The sequence below is a fragment of the Anguilla rostrata genome, chromosome 9, assembly GCF_018555375.3.
Source record: "Anguilla rostrata isolate EN2019 chromosome 9, ASM1855537v3, whole genome shotgun sequence".
NCBI lineage: Eukaryota > Metazoa > Chordata > Actinopteri > Anguilliformes > Anguillidae > Anguilla > Anguilla rostrata.
In genome coordinates this window covers 38,886,644-38,900,548 of record NC_057941.1, presented here as the reverse complement: position 1 = coordinate 38,900,548, position 13,905 = coordinate 38,886,644, and the positions used below count along the sequence as shown (strand labels likewise).

Below are 13,905 nucleotides of genomic sequence, written 5' to 3'. Positions count from 1 at the left end.
TGCGCCCTGTACTTATAGACTGTTGTAAAAGCCTTAACAAGACACAGGTGAGCACAATGACTAATGGGTAACAAGACACAGGTCAGCAGAATGATTGAATAAATTAACACAATAAAACAATCAAGAAAGCAATCAGACCAATGAACACAAGAAGTGGTGACCAGAAAGGGCATAACGTGACATTACGTTTTTAATGGACATGTGGGTGTATGATTATGTGATGTGTTAGTATCATTTATATTTCGCTTTCATTATAGCAATATGTGAAATTCAAAAGTAGCAATATTTATCAGCCACTTTTTTCGATAGCCAGCTAAGAAGCTAGTAGTATTATAATTTAAATATGATATCACTGTCGGGTGTCTTATTTATTTCACTAGTACAGCCTAACGTTGTTTTGCGGTTTTGCTGTAATCACTCATTTAATACGCTCCATAACAAAAAAATTAAGCAGCGTTTCCAGTGGGAATCCATGTTTTTCAGAGTAAAACAGCATGAACACAGTGACGATAGAAGTTGGAAATTTCCCACTTGAAATATCCGAGTTCCGATTTATTGTGAACGCAGCATATAGTCCCGTACCTGATCTGATTCAAAATCACAGAGCTAAAAATAGGCCCAATACTCAACAATATCACAGCACACCATTGGGTACCGATCAGGCTTGGGTCAGGATGCAGACATTGACTACCAATATCTGATTTCTCATGTAAATTCAATAAAGGGAATATTTACATAACCCCAACCTGTATATCTTTAATTCAGGTTTATAGTTTAGCATGCTGGACATCTTTGCTGGGTTTAACTGATACATATCTCCAAGAGGTAGAATGTACAGACAAATAACCTATTAGGGATCATTGTAGTAGTCTATAGCTTATCCTTGAACACTTAGACAACTCATTATTTACCTTGACAGAAAGATAGGATTCAAAACATAAAAGTACTTGGTCAATGACAGATATTAAGAACTTATTTTGAATACTTCCTCAATTTTTTTTTTTTCATATTTATTTTTTTCTATTTATTATCTGGGGGTTGTTGATTGGTTCTGTGCAGTAGGTGTATTTGTTCATTTCCACACAGGATATGTGTTTGCTTATTCGTTCTGTACAGGGGGTTCTTCCAAGCTTGTCAATAGTTGGGGGTTGCATTACAGCGCTGCTGTGAGACATCTCACTGAGTTCTCATACATATGGAAAGCAATTCTGCAATATCCCACAAGAGCTCAATTTTCAGATCAATAACTGCAGAACAACAGGGATGCAAATATACACTGGCCATGTGCGTCAGAGGCTGTAACTGTAGATAACAGATCACAGTTGTGTGATGTCTCAGTTTCTCAGTGAGCACCAGCCTCTGGGTCACTTCTGAATTTAGTATCAGTTCCAGTAATAGATATGGCATCGGAGTTGCATGTCTGTATGTGAAAGATAGTAATTGGATAAGAATATACTGAGTTGACATTGGGATACTGGGACCTATTCAGATTTTCTTTTCTTTTTTTGTGTCTTCAGGTGTGCATCTAGTATATGCCATTGAAATAAAGCTGAGCTCACCAACTTGATTAAATTTTCTCTCCTTCGGTCTCACTCTTTCTCTCTCTCTCTCCTTTCTCCCCCCCCCCCCACTCTATTCCCTCCTCTCTCCTTCACAATCCCTCTCTCTGTCTCTCTCCCTCAGACAGCCCCAGTGATGTGGAGGATGAATCTTGCCATACTGCAGAGATGGGGATGCCAATTCTAGGGGAGTTCAGTCGGCTCGAAGTAATCATTGAGGAGTCCTTAGATTTCAAGGTTTGGCCAGAACACTGTATAATGAATATTTTATACACCGGGCTATGCTGAACTCTACTAAACCCTGCATGCAAAACATTTGTGTACACTAAGCTGCACTGAAACCTGCATGCGCTGAGCCCTGCTGAAAACTGCTTACTGAACACAGTATACATTAAGAATGTGCAGCGATAATGCTACCTGTACCTGTATCTATATCATTATCTATTATTGAAAATGGAAATGGGCACAGCGTAAACCCAGAAGTGTGTAAATTACAGAAAATTCCAGTGTTCTAGCTTAATGTGCTTGCATTGCAATTGTACTTTCAAAGCAACCATTTTTACATAACCTAAATATTCTAAATTATCAGTCATCACAGTATATATATACAACTATTTTATAACAGTCTCTGAGCTCTAGCCGCACCAGACACTCCAGCTGCTGTGGGCGGAGGCAGCTGTGGCAAATCTCTACCTGCCTCAACTATTTAATCTTCTGCGTCCATTGGTAACAATCCTAGAATACAATATTAGGCTGTTGCTAGTTGGTCACTGTTGGCAGAGCAAGCAAGCAAATGTGCTACTACTAGCCTACTACTCACCTTTGCACTTGTCCAAGTTGTTCAGTTTGTTTGTGAATGGTTCAAGACCACCATTTATAGATCAAGAAAAGTATAAGTAAATATAAGTAAAAGTATATACGGCTTTGTCTAAAACGTTATGGAGGGCACTGTATCTGTAGCCTATATAATGCATTATCTATATCCGGATTTGGCATACACTGAGCCTTACTGAACATTTTTGTACAATAAGCCTTACTGTACAAGATGTACACCAGACCCTACTGATAAACTACTACATGCACTGAGCTGTACTGAAAATGTAACACTCTGATCACAGGCAGCTGTAGAAACATTCATTTGGAACAGTTTTTATTTCGCACATTACCCACACAACCAACCAGACTATTTACTATGCACGCATATTCACCCACACATGCATCACACACCCATACAGACAAATGCACACACTTTTACTTGTAACCATTACTGAGGGAGATTTATTGCTGTAGTGCCACTTTGGAATTGCACTGGGGAGTAGTGATGTCATCTGTGACCCTCTCAATTTTCAGATCCTGCAGGGAATGTCTCCCAATGGGATACTTGACCAGGTAAGGCCCACCTCCGCTGCATTCCACCTGTGACTGGATGAAGTATTGAACCCTCCCTGTCTGGACCGGCTTCACTGACCAAGTGCTTCATCCTTCGGAGCGAAGGGTCCTGTCCATTCATGTAGTTTTATCAGGGTGTGTGACATGAAGATAATTATTTTCAGATATTGAAATGCAATGCTTCTGTGTTGCACTGAATACTGTATAATGTCTCTGTTCTGCACAGGAGGTACACAGTAATGCTCAGTGTGTTAAATTAACTCTTACAGTACATGTGTACATGTGGTCCCTATGAGATTCATATAAACTCTGTTAGTTAAATTAATACTGGACATTTTATTGTGTATGAACAGTAAAGGCTGATATAAGCAGGTAGGAGCAGATAGAAGCAGGTATGAACAGGTAAAACAGTTTCTGTCCCTGAGATGAAACAGCAGCTGGTAGCGTGTAGATAGATAGATAGATAGGTACTTTATTAATCTCAAGGGAAATTCAGGTGTCCAATAGCTCACGTTACAAAGCATAGTGCAACAATGCACCAATGCATGTGTGTGCTTGTGTATTTGTGTATATATACAGTTGAGGCCAAAAGTTTACATACACCAAGGCTAAAGACATTCCAACTCAATTTTTCACAACTCCACACATTTCATATTACCATACATGTACTATATCAGATTTTCAGTGGGTCAAAAGTTTACATACACTTTGTTAGTATTTTGTGGCATTGTCTTTTAATTGCTTAACTTGAAATGCTTGGGGTAGCCAGTCAGTCAGACAGGTTTGTGGGCCTCCTTACTCGGACACGCTTTTTCAGTTCAGTCCGCAAGCCTCTTTTTCTTATTTTGCCATATTAGCAATGGCTTTTGTACTTCCACTCAACCTGTCAAACCTGCAGCTCGAAGTCTTCTCTTTACAGTTGAAACTGAGATTTGCTTACTTCAACCACTGTTAAGCTGTGCTTGAAGCTGTTGTCCTGTAAGCCGCCTATCACACAAGCTGTTGACTCTTAGCTTGTCTTCTGATTCCGTTGTGGCTTTCAGTCTGCTGGGCCTCTTCCTGTCACAGTTTCCTCCAGTTTCCAAGTGCCTTTTGATGGTGTAGGAAACTGTACTCACTGACACGTTGGCTTTCTTTGCAATTTCTCTAAAGGAAAGACCTACACTTTTAAGGGTTATCATGGTCTGTCTTTCTTCCTTTGTTAATTGCCTTTTTCTTGCCATTATGATAGCAATATACTACTTTCAGTGCAATATTGTCCAAATAATGCTTCAGAGAGTGTAGTAACACAGACTGTTCCAACTGATTTTATACAGACAGAGGGTTTGTAAGTAATCAACAAAAGTTGGGACACCTGTAGGAATTGTTTGCATCAACTTTCAAGGCTTAATTCACTTCCATTGCTGCAGAAAAGCTGTGAGTTGTTAACCCATTACTTGTTCCCTGAATAAGGCCTTTTTTATAACTCTGAAATTTACATTATTCTTCAGTTTTTGGTAACCTAAACTTTTTTTTTTACCTTTTGCAGTTTACCGCTTACCTTTGTTACCATTTCAGGCCATTCTCTGGTCTTGAACTGCTTAAATTGCAATAAAACTGGAAAAACGAGAGTGTTCTGAAACGGTAGTGTACACCAGTTCTGTCAGGAGAAATGGGCAAAAAGTCTGGCAACTTATTGTGAGAAGCTTGTTGAAGGCTACCCCAAGTGTTAGATTCAAGTTAAGCAATCTAAAGGCAATGCCACCAAATACTAACAAGGTGTATATAAACTTTTGACCCACTGAAAATCTGATATAGTACATAAAAGCTTAAATAAATCTGTCTCTTAGCTATTATTTTGAAATTTACGTCTGATGGAAATAAAGTAGATACCCTAATTGAATTAACACAGGAAATGTATGGTGACATGAAATGTGTGGAGTTCTGAAAAAATGAGTTTGAATATCTATAACCTTGGTGTATGTAAACTTTTGGCCTAAACTGTATGTTTGGGGAATAACTTTCATACTATGGGCTACGGAAAAATAATGTCCCCAAAAACTGGTGACTTTCTTTTCATGTTACGCAACAACAGTTCTCAGTCCTGTCTACCAACTGTGTGTATGATGGGGTGCCAATACAAACCAATAGAATAAGCTACTATGAGCTAATAGTGTTCCCTGTCACTGGCAGAGCACAGTAGACAAGCTGATAAAGAAGACCAACCTGGCACAAGTGATTGGGACTTACTCCTGGAGAGAGCAGTTTATCGAAGCGGTGACCGTCAGTGCAGGTTAGCTGGCTGTGTGTGTGCGTGCGTGCTTGTTTGCATGTGTGTGTGTGTGAGAGAGAAAGAGAGAGAGAGAGAGTGTGTGTATGTGTGTGTTTCCCAGAGCCTCTTTAATGCTCTTCAATGGTAAATTCCCTCATAAAATGATATATAGTCATTTCAAAGTCATGAAGTAAGGCAATGTAATGTATTTAGCTTCCTAATGGGGCTCTAAGAGACTATTTGATAAATATGCACCAGGCACATGGACAGTGCATTATTTATATACAATGAGCTCCATAATGTTTGGGACAAAGCCACCATATTTCTTCTTGATTTGGCTCTGTAATATTAGATTTGTAATGAAACAATTCACATGTGGTAAAAGTGCAGATTTTCAGCTTTTAAAGAGTATTTTAATACATTTTCACCATGTAGAAATAACAGCACTTTTTACAGCACCCTCCTACCATTTCCCCCGTCTTCCCATTTCAGGGCACCATAATGTTTGGGACAGATGGCTTCACAGGAGATTCTGATTTGTCAGGTGTGTTCAATTGCTTATTTACTGCAAAGAGAGCTTTGGAGTCGGTTATTGCTGTTTGTCAGCATAAGGATCAGAGTTGTGCTAATTAAAGTCGAGGGAGCCATTATGAGGCTATGTATATAAATTGCTGTTATTTATAAAGCTGAGAATGCACCTTAACCAATATGAATTGTTTGATTAAAAATAAAAAATAATGGAGTACAGAGCCAAATCAAGAAAAGAAGTAACGCATTTGTCCCAAACATTATGGAGTATGCGTTTCGTTTTTTTTGCATGTTATACAGAATCCCCCATGCTAACAGCCTGCTAAAATATCCTGTGTTATTCATTGAGGAAAGTTTCTGATCCCATAAAATATCAGACGGTTGGATTTCTTTCTGCTTTAGGCTGACTGTTTGTGATGAGTAACATATTCCAAAGCACCAAAATGTTGAGAGCATTTTACAGGACCTTTTTTTACAGGAAACAAAACCAAACTGAATGTAAAGTGTCACGAGATGGGTAGGGGGGACCCAAACGCAGAGGGAAAAAAAACACAAACTCAAAAAGGGAAAATTAACAAAGACTTTACTTACAGGACAGGCAAACAAGCAGGGAACAGAAAAGGCCACGATGGGCAAAAACACAAACTCAAAAAATATCTAATAAAACAGAAACAACAGGAACTCAAAAACACAGGCAGGGCAGAACACAGGCAGGCAGACTACAAGGGCAAACAAACACAAGCAAAACGCAGGTAGGTACATACGGTCTGAAACACACGTCGGAAACAAACACAAGGAACCAGCACCCGAGTCAAAGGAACAAAGAACTTAAATAGACAGGGGGTAACAAGACACAGGTGAACTCAAAAAACAATCAAACCAGAAAAGGAGGGGATAACAAGACACAGGTGGGAACAATGATAGAATAACGAGACAAACAATAATACAATTAACAGGGGGGAGCAGGACACAAAACAGAAGTGCCACCATCTGGCGGCCCAACAAGGGAAACACAGACAGGAAAACACAGAACCATGACAGTAAAGAGAACAGCATTCATACATACATGAAGTCATTGTAATAGCAGAGCCAACATTTTTGCCCAGTTCCTGTGCAATTGCAGGATTTGTCACAACATTCTGTGTATTGAATAAGCCACTTATTTTGCTGCTGTAATGCCCATTAGGTGAATATTCATGCTTCTGAATTGGGCATGTGTGCCTTTCAATAGATTGGCAACCAGGGTGTATTTCAGCTTCTCACCTAATGCGTGCTGGGATAGGTAATCCCCCCCCCCACACCCTGACCAGGAACAGGCAGGTTGGATGGATAATGGATGGATGGATGAATTGGGCATGTCCAAATAGACTACAGTGCACCATGCCAAGAAAACCGTACAAACTGTAAAGGCTAAACTAGATGACCAGGTGAGGGCAAGTTGCTTTGGTCCTGATATCAAGCCCTGTTTAATATCTATCTCCGGTGGACAGAGGAGCCCAGCTAAATACCAAAAGCGGAAAATATGTCAACAGCACATTAAGTGATAACTAACGAGAATTATCGTCTGTATTTAAGTCAAAGTCACACAGATGGTGATAGGCAGGGATGCAGACAATTTGATTCGCATGTAGTTGGTGGCAGATGAGTCAAGACAGGATTGGAGAAGAACAGTGTGAGCGCTGTAAAACCGAATAGGCAATGTCGCTCTGAAGGAAGAAAGTGAGAGAACGGGAGCACGCAAGAGAAAGAGAGGGAATGTTATTATGCAAGCCTGCAGAATGGTCCACAATCAAGTAGCCTGGATGAGCTGAAAATGTAAATGTAAATTAAAAACGCAAAATCAAGACAGGGTATTATACTGACCCTTAAGGAAATTCCCACAAAATGTCGGGCTCGTCATTAATGGGGGCAGATGCCGGTCATGTCCGGGGGTCTTCGACTGAATAGTGTGAACGGAGCCAAGTGGTACCTATCGTGTTGGATTCCATTGGGATAAAGGAGGTCCATGAAGTCTGAACAACAGCAGAACAGATACTCATTTCAGAACAGAGTTTTTTCATTTGAGTTAGGAAAATTATTAGATTCATATGTCCAAACCTGCGCTCATTGTTTGCAGAGCTACACAGAATTAGTTTTGTGCAGTTGACTAAGGCCCTAAACTCACTGGGAACATGCTGGACAGCGCAGTCAAGGAAATCTCGATAAGCATTAGCCTAATCGTGGATGTTTGTGAAAGTCTGAATCGCCGCCAGATATTTTTCATTTCCGGCTCAAATCCTCCGAATCCTGGAGGGATAGTGTCTAGCCAGTTATCACTTTCTATAACTTTAATGTTGCTGATCCGACTTCGATTGCACTTGATTTTCTGAGCATTTAAGAGAAGTAGTGCTTCAGATTATTTACCAGACTTGCAATTAACAGGCTGGCGATGAATGCTGACAATTTTGGCATTAACACTTAAAACCGTTCCAAGTGTCCTGTTAGCAGCCGCAATTTCAGCTTTCATGTGGGTTAACATGAATAAAATACCCTATATAATCATTCATAAGCCAATTTATTAGTTGATGGATATAGGCCTAATATCATCTATTCATTTTATTTGGTGCATTGACAATATGTTAATCATTTTAAAAAGAGCAATTTTTTACTATCAAAAATAAGTGCCGGAGTGGTGCTTCGGTGCGCTCTTTTGCACAACACCCCTGTTCACAGCCAAATTATTTCTGCTGAAAAATTCTTTCTGGGTTCTCCATAGTAGACAAAGATAAACCATCACAGAGATGGTTGCTTTTTAAAACTTCTAGTCACTTCAAAAAACAGCCGGCTAACTATTATTGGTGGTTAATAATATAAAGTTATAGTGATTGATAACTAGCAAGTTAACCTACTGATGTTAAAGTCCTCAGTTACAAATGTTTCCATTTAGCACATTCATTAGTCAGTATCTCTTGATGTTTTTAAGCACTTGAGGTATGGAAGATAACCAAAACAGAACCTGTAAAATTAGTTTTTTTTTTTTTTAACTTTCATTGGATTGTCATTAGTGGGGAAATTGCTATTTTAAAAAAAGTGTTGCCACAAAAATGCCTATATATAACAATACCAATTTGAATAAATTCTTGAGAATAAGACGTGCGGCATGAGAGAGAATGTCTTGGTCACTGTCTCACAGTCTTCAGAGGCTTCATAGTACTGGGCTAAAAAACCTAGTATAATTTTAAGCACTGAGAAATGTTTAATTAAAATGTATTCTTTTACATTGGCCAGACAGCCAAGCTATGCAGCTGCCATAGCTTGCCATAACCAAATGACACCCATGAGTTCAATAAAACCATTAACCCCAAGCATTTAAAAAGGCAATTTCCACCTGGTTTGCACTACTCTTAAAAAAAGCCTTACAACTTTGTGGCAATGCACAGCAGAGAGATTATGGCATTATTTGAAGGGCACATGTACCATCAAGACTATGTATAAAAATTTAGGAAATATGTGAAGAATTATTAATTGTGTATTTTACTATAATATACATAAAGATGCAACTCTCCTGTTTATTTCACAAAATTTACACCAGCGCACGACAGAAAAATCATACACAGTTTACTACTGCAGTAAAGTGAGCGTTGGGTGGTTAGATGGGCCAGCCATGTTTTTAGTGGACGCTTGTTGGATTGAGTTGAAAAAGCTTTTGGATTACAGAAACATTTACATTGACAAAAGAGCCATAATGATGCAAGTACTGGTATCCCGAAAGTGAATGCAATGTAAGTACATTACATACGGACACTAAACCTTTTTTCAGAATGATTTATTCCATCTGAAGTGTTGTTCTGAAACCTGATAGGGTATATGATTTTTTTCATGCAAAAATAAACAAGAGCAATTAACCGTAGAAAGTATTAAAAATATGTTTTACGATGTGGGTTTCTGCATAAATAGTGATTGGGGAGGCTCATTTTATTTTACTGTTATTTATTGGCCTGAGCACTGATAAGGGAGTAAGTTGTGTTGTTGGCCAGAAAGTAGTCTGCTGCAGGTGCTGAGCTTGAATTTGTGGTGTGTTTGTAGCCCATTTTGTAATAAATCTTTGCTTTACTAGGGAGCAGGGGGCAAAGGGTAACTTGTGCGGGAGTGGAATAGAGACTCAAAGCAGACTTGAACATGGTGACTTGGAAATGGACTCGAGTACTGGGGACTTGGGTCTTGAACACTGAAGACTTTGGATTGACTCCCACTCCAGATTTGATTTCTTGACTCCACACTCATTCATACTAAATACTTACTCGTATTTAAAAAATTGTTTTAATAAAAATGAAATATTCTACCATTTTAAAGTTAAAAGTCAGGCCTAGTCAATATATCAATGTTTATTTCCATTACAATATCTAGCTCATGTAATTTCTTATATATTTGCTGGAGAACTGTATACTGTATATTGTCATTAACATTCATTTCTAAACTCATTTTGTGCATTTGTGAAGACCATGAAATTCGGAATTGGAATTGGCATGCACCTTTGCCTATTTACGCATGAAATGGCTATTCATTTAATGAAAAGTACAGGGTACGGCTTTTTTATGTATCTTGGCACAGACTTATAGAATGTGTTACTTGTTTGCTGGCTTGGTTTCTGAATTATGGAAAATAGTGGAAAATAGAAGAGTGTGCCTATACATAACTTTGGCAGCCTATACATAAAGCTGGCTTAGTTAAGCTAATTTTGGATCAGTTCACTTTAGATCAGTGTGCATCAAAAAATAAGTTAGCAGGTTAGTCACAGAAGCTACCATGTTTCTTTCTATTCAAGCTACACCAAAGTGCACTTAATCTACAGTTGAGGTCAAAAGTTTACATACACCTAGGCTAAAGACATTCAAACTCAATTTTTCACAACTCCACACATTTCATGTTACCATACATTTCCTGTGTTAAGTCAATTAGGTTATCTACTTTATTTCCATGAGACGTAATTTTAAAATAATAGCTAAGAGACAGATTTATTTCAGCTTTTATGTACTATATCAGATTTTCAGTGGGTCAAAAGTTTACATACACTTTGTTAGTATTTAGTGGCATTGCCTTTTAATTGCTTCATTTGAATTAAGCGCTTGGGATAGCCTTCCACAAGCTTCTTACAATACTTTTTCTGAATTTTTGCCCATTCCTCCCGACAGAACTGGTGTAACTCAGCCAGGTTTGTGGGCCTCCTTGCTCAGACACGCTTTTTCAGTTCAGTCCACAAATTTTCTATGGGATTCAGGTCAGGGCTTTGTGATAGCCACTCAATACTTTTACTTTGTTGTCTTTAAGCCATTTCCTTACAACTTTGGATGTATGCTTATGACCATTGTCCTGCTGGAAGACTCCGTTGCAAAGTTTTAACTTTCTAGCTGATGTCTTGAGGTGTTGCTTCAGTATTTCTAGATAATCCTCCTTCCTCATGATGCGATCTATTTTCTGAAGTGCGCCAATCCCTTTTGCAGAAAAACACCCCCATAACATGATGCTGCCACCCCCATGCTTCACAGTTGGGATGGTGTTCTTCGGATGAAAAGTCTCACTCTTTTCCCTCCATACATAGCACTGATCATTATGGCCAAAAAGTTAAATTTTTGTTTCATCTGACGAGAGAACATTCTTCCACAAGGCTAGGTCTTCGTCCTGGTGATCACCTGCAAACTTCATTCTGGCTATTTTATGACGGTCTTGGAATAGGGGCTTCTTCCTTGCATGAAAGCCTTACAGGCCATGGCGATGTAGGATTCTCTTCTTGGTGGATGTAGATACTTTGGTACCTGATGCCTCCAACTCCTTCACCAGTTCCTTTGTTGTTGTCATGGGGTTCAGTTGAACGTTTCAGACCAAAGTGTGTTCAGCCCTGGGAGTTAATTTGTGCCTCCTTCCTGAATGATGCAATGTCTGTGTGGTCCCAAGATTTTTATATTTGCATACAATTGTTTGTACAGATGCTTGCGGTACCTTCAGTTGTTTGGAAATTGCTCCTAAGGAGGAACTGGACTTGTGATGGTCCACAATCTTTTTTTCTGAAGTCTTAGCTGAGTTGCTTGGATTTTCCCATGGCATCAAGCAAAAAGGCGGTGGCTCTAAAGGTAGGCCCTTAAATACAGCCACATGTACCAATTAACTCCCAGTTAACTTCTAATTATGACAACTGCCCAATCAGAAGCTTACAAAAGGTCATTACATCAATTTCTGGAATCTTCCAGACTGTTTAACCCCTTAGCGCACAAGCCAAATCTTGCCAATCCTTGCCCATTTAGGGGGTACCCTATTTAAAGCTTTATAACTCCAGATGTGAACATCGCAGAGACTTGAAAAATGGCTTAAATGAAGCAAGCCATTTGTAAAATTTACAATACTAACGCAGTAGTTTTTATTCATAATTTTGGAAGAAATAAAGTGCCACAAATGCAATTGTTTTTACAAAAAATCTAAAATGAATTTTCACTTTTTAAGTTTGCAATGAAATACTGAGAGATTGCATATATACAGCAGGTTAAATTATACATGTGCTAGATCAAAAACTTCTTGACCACAAGTTCATAAAATCTAAGGGTGGATATGTAGAACTACTATAGATGTATGAAGCAAAAACTAAGCAGTGTACCCAGCGTCTCCAAATCTATCCAAAATGTCTCAATTATGCATTGCTGTAAATCACAACATATTCACGTATTTCACTACAAATCAACTTTTTTGCATAATTTTCAAGTGGGAATTACAAGCTTTCAGTCAGTACAGTGGTCTAAAATATCTAGGGGTCCAGAAACATATCCAAAATCTCTCCAAAATTGAATAAAATGCTTTTACGAAATATCGTTGACCACGTTTCGTTAGGTGCAGCGTATTTTTCTGCTAAGTGAATGCGATGCTAAGAATATTTTCTGTTACGCTGACCTATAAAACGCTATTCCAAAAGCAGAATTAGACATGTTATACATCTTTAGAAAGCTTATACTCTCACCTACTGAATAAATATATTGTCAATCAAGCCAGACTATACTAAAAAGGGCGACAACGCCATAAACAACATGTGGGGTATTACGCACAGCTATTTTGGAAGATACCCAGGCGTCACAAATGCGCGTATATTTCCCAAACGGATTGTCCAAGACAATATATGACCACGCCATCTCAAAAGGGACATCTCTACACGTTGTGGCGTGGATCGGGGCATGGCTCCACAGTGCCCCTCCCAGCCCTATAGGCGTCAGCCAAAACCGGCCACCAGGCCGCCTCTTCAGAACCCAGGACAGCGCCCCAATAGGAAGCCCAGCCACAGGACCCTGGAGAGCGGCAGATTGAACATTCCTCAACTCCCTCATTGGCAGGCAGCACACCTGCAATCAATGAGGCAACACAGCTGCCGCCACTCCAGGGAGATGGCTGGGAGATTAAAAGGAGGCTGTTTGTCTCCATTGAGAGAGGGGGTTTTGGGCGGCAGGAGAGCTGAAAAACGGTTAATAACTTTGTCCCTATTTTGCAGAAGCCGGGGGAGACGCCGGACAACATACCTCTTCCTGAGTTGAAGAGGGATCCCCTCAGCGGTCTCCCGGACGCCGTTGTTTCTCATTTTTGTTCGCTTTTTCTCGTTTATTTCGTTATTCAGTGAGCAGCGTTTTCACTGCTGTATAGGCATATCTTAGGGCTACTGTCGGGTTTATCTTGTTGCTATGACGGAATATGATTTTTTACTATATTTTTATGAATGCCAAGATAGACAATATTATCCATTATGTCAAGGCTGGGCGGTGTTTTGTAGATGAGACTGCAGGGAGGGGGTCCGTGTTAAATGAACGACCAGAGCGACAATGGTGGGGCTGCGAAACTCCGTTTTCCGCATAGTTGTCGTGTATCGTCTACTAATGAAACCAAAACAACGCGTTTCTGTTTTTAACTCACACTTTGGTTGCAGTAGCACCAAATGTTTGAGTTTAGTAATCTCGGCACGCCGGCGTGCCAACCACTAGGGGCTTTGCGCTAGGTTAAACAGACAGTCAACTTGGTGTATGTAAAATTTTGACCCACTGGATTTCTGATATAGGGAATTAAAGCTGAAATAAATCTGTCTCTAATCAATTGTTTTAAAATGACCTCTGATGCAAACAAAGTAGATGCCATAATTGACTTGTGAAAAGAAATGTATGGTAACATGAAATG

At 39.4% G+C, this 13,905-nt stretch overlaps 1 protein-coding gene across 1 annotated transcript in view; it reads left to right on the top strand.

Moving 5' to 3' along the window:
- Nucleotides 1-13,905, top strand: part of slc8a2a (solute carrier family 8 member 2a) — an 89,124-nt gene that overhangs the window by 70,883 nt on the left and 4,336 nt on the right. The window contains exons 9-11 of the mRNA XM_064352075.1: nucleotides 1,684-1,796; nucleotides 2,910-2,948; nucleotides 5,121-5,220. Coding sequence (XP_064208145.1) covers nucleotides 1,684-1,796; nucleotides 2,910-2,948; nucleotides 5,121-5,220 — 252 coding nt within the window. The remainder of the gene's footprint in view (nucleotides 1-1,683; nucleotides 1,797-2,909; nucleotides 2,949-5,120; nucleotides 5,221-13,905) is intronic.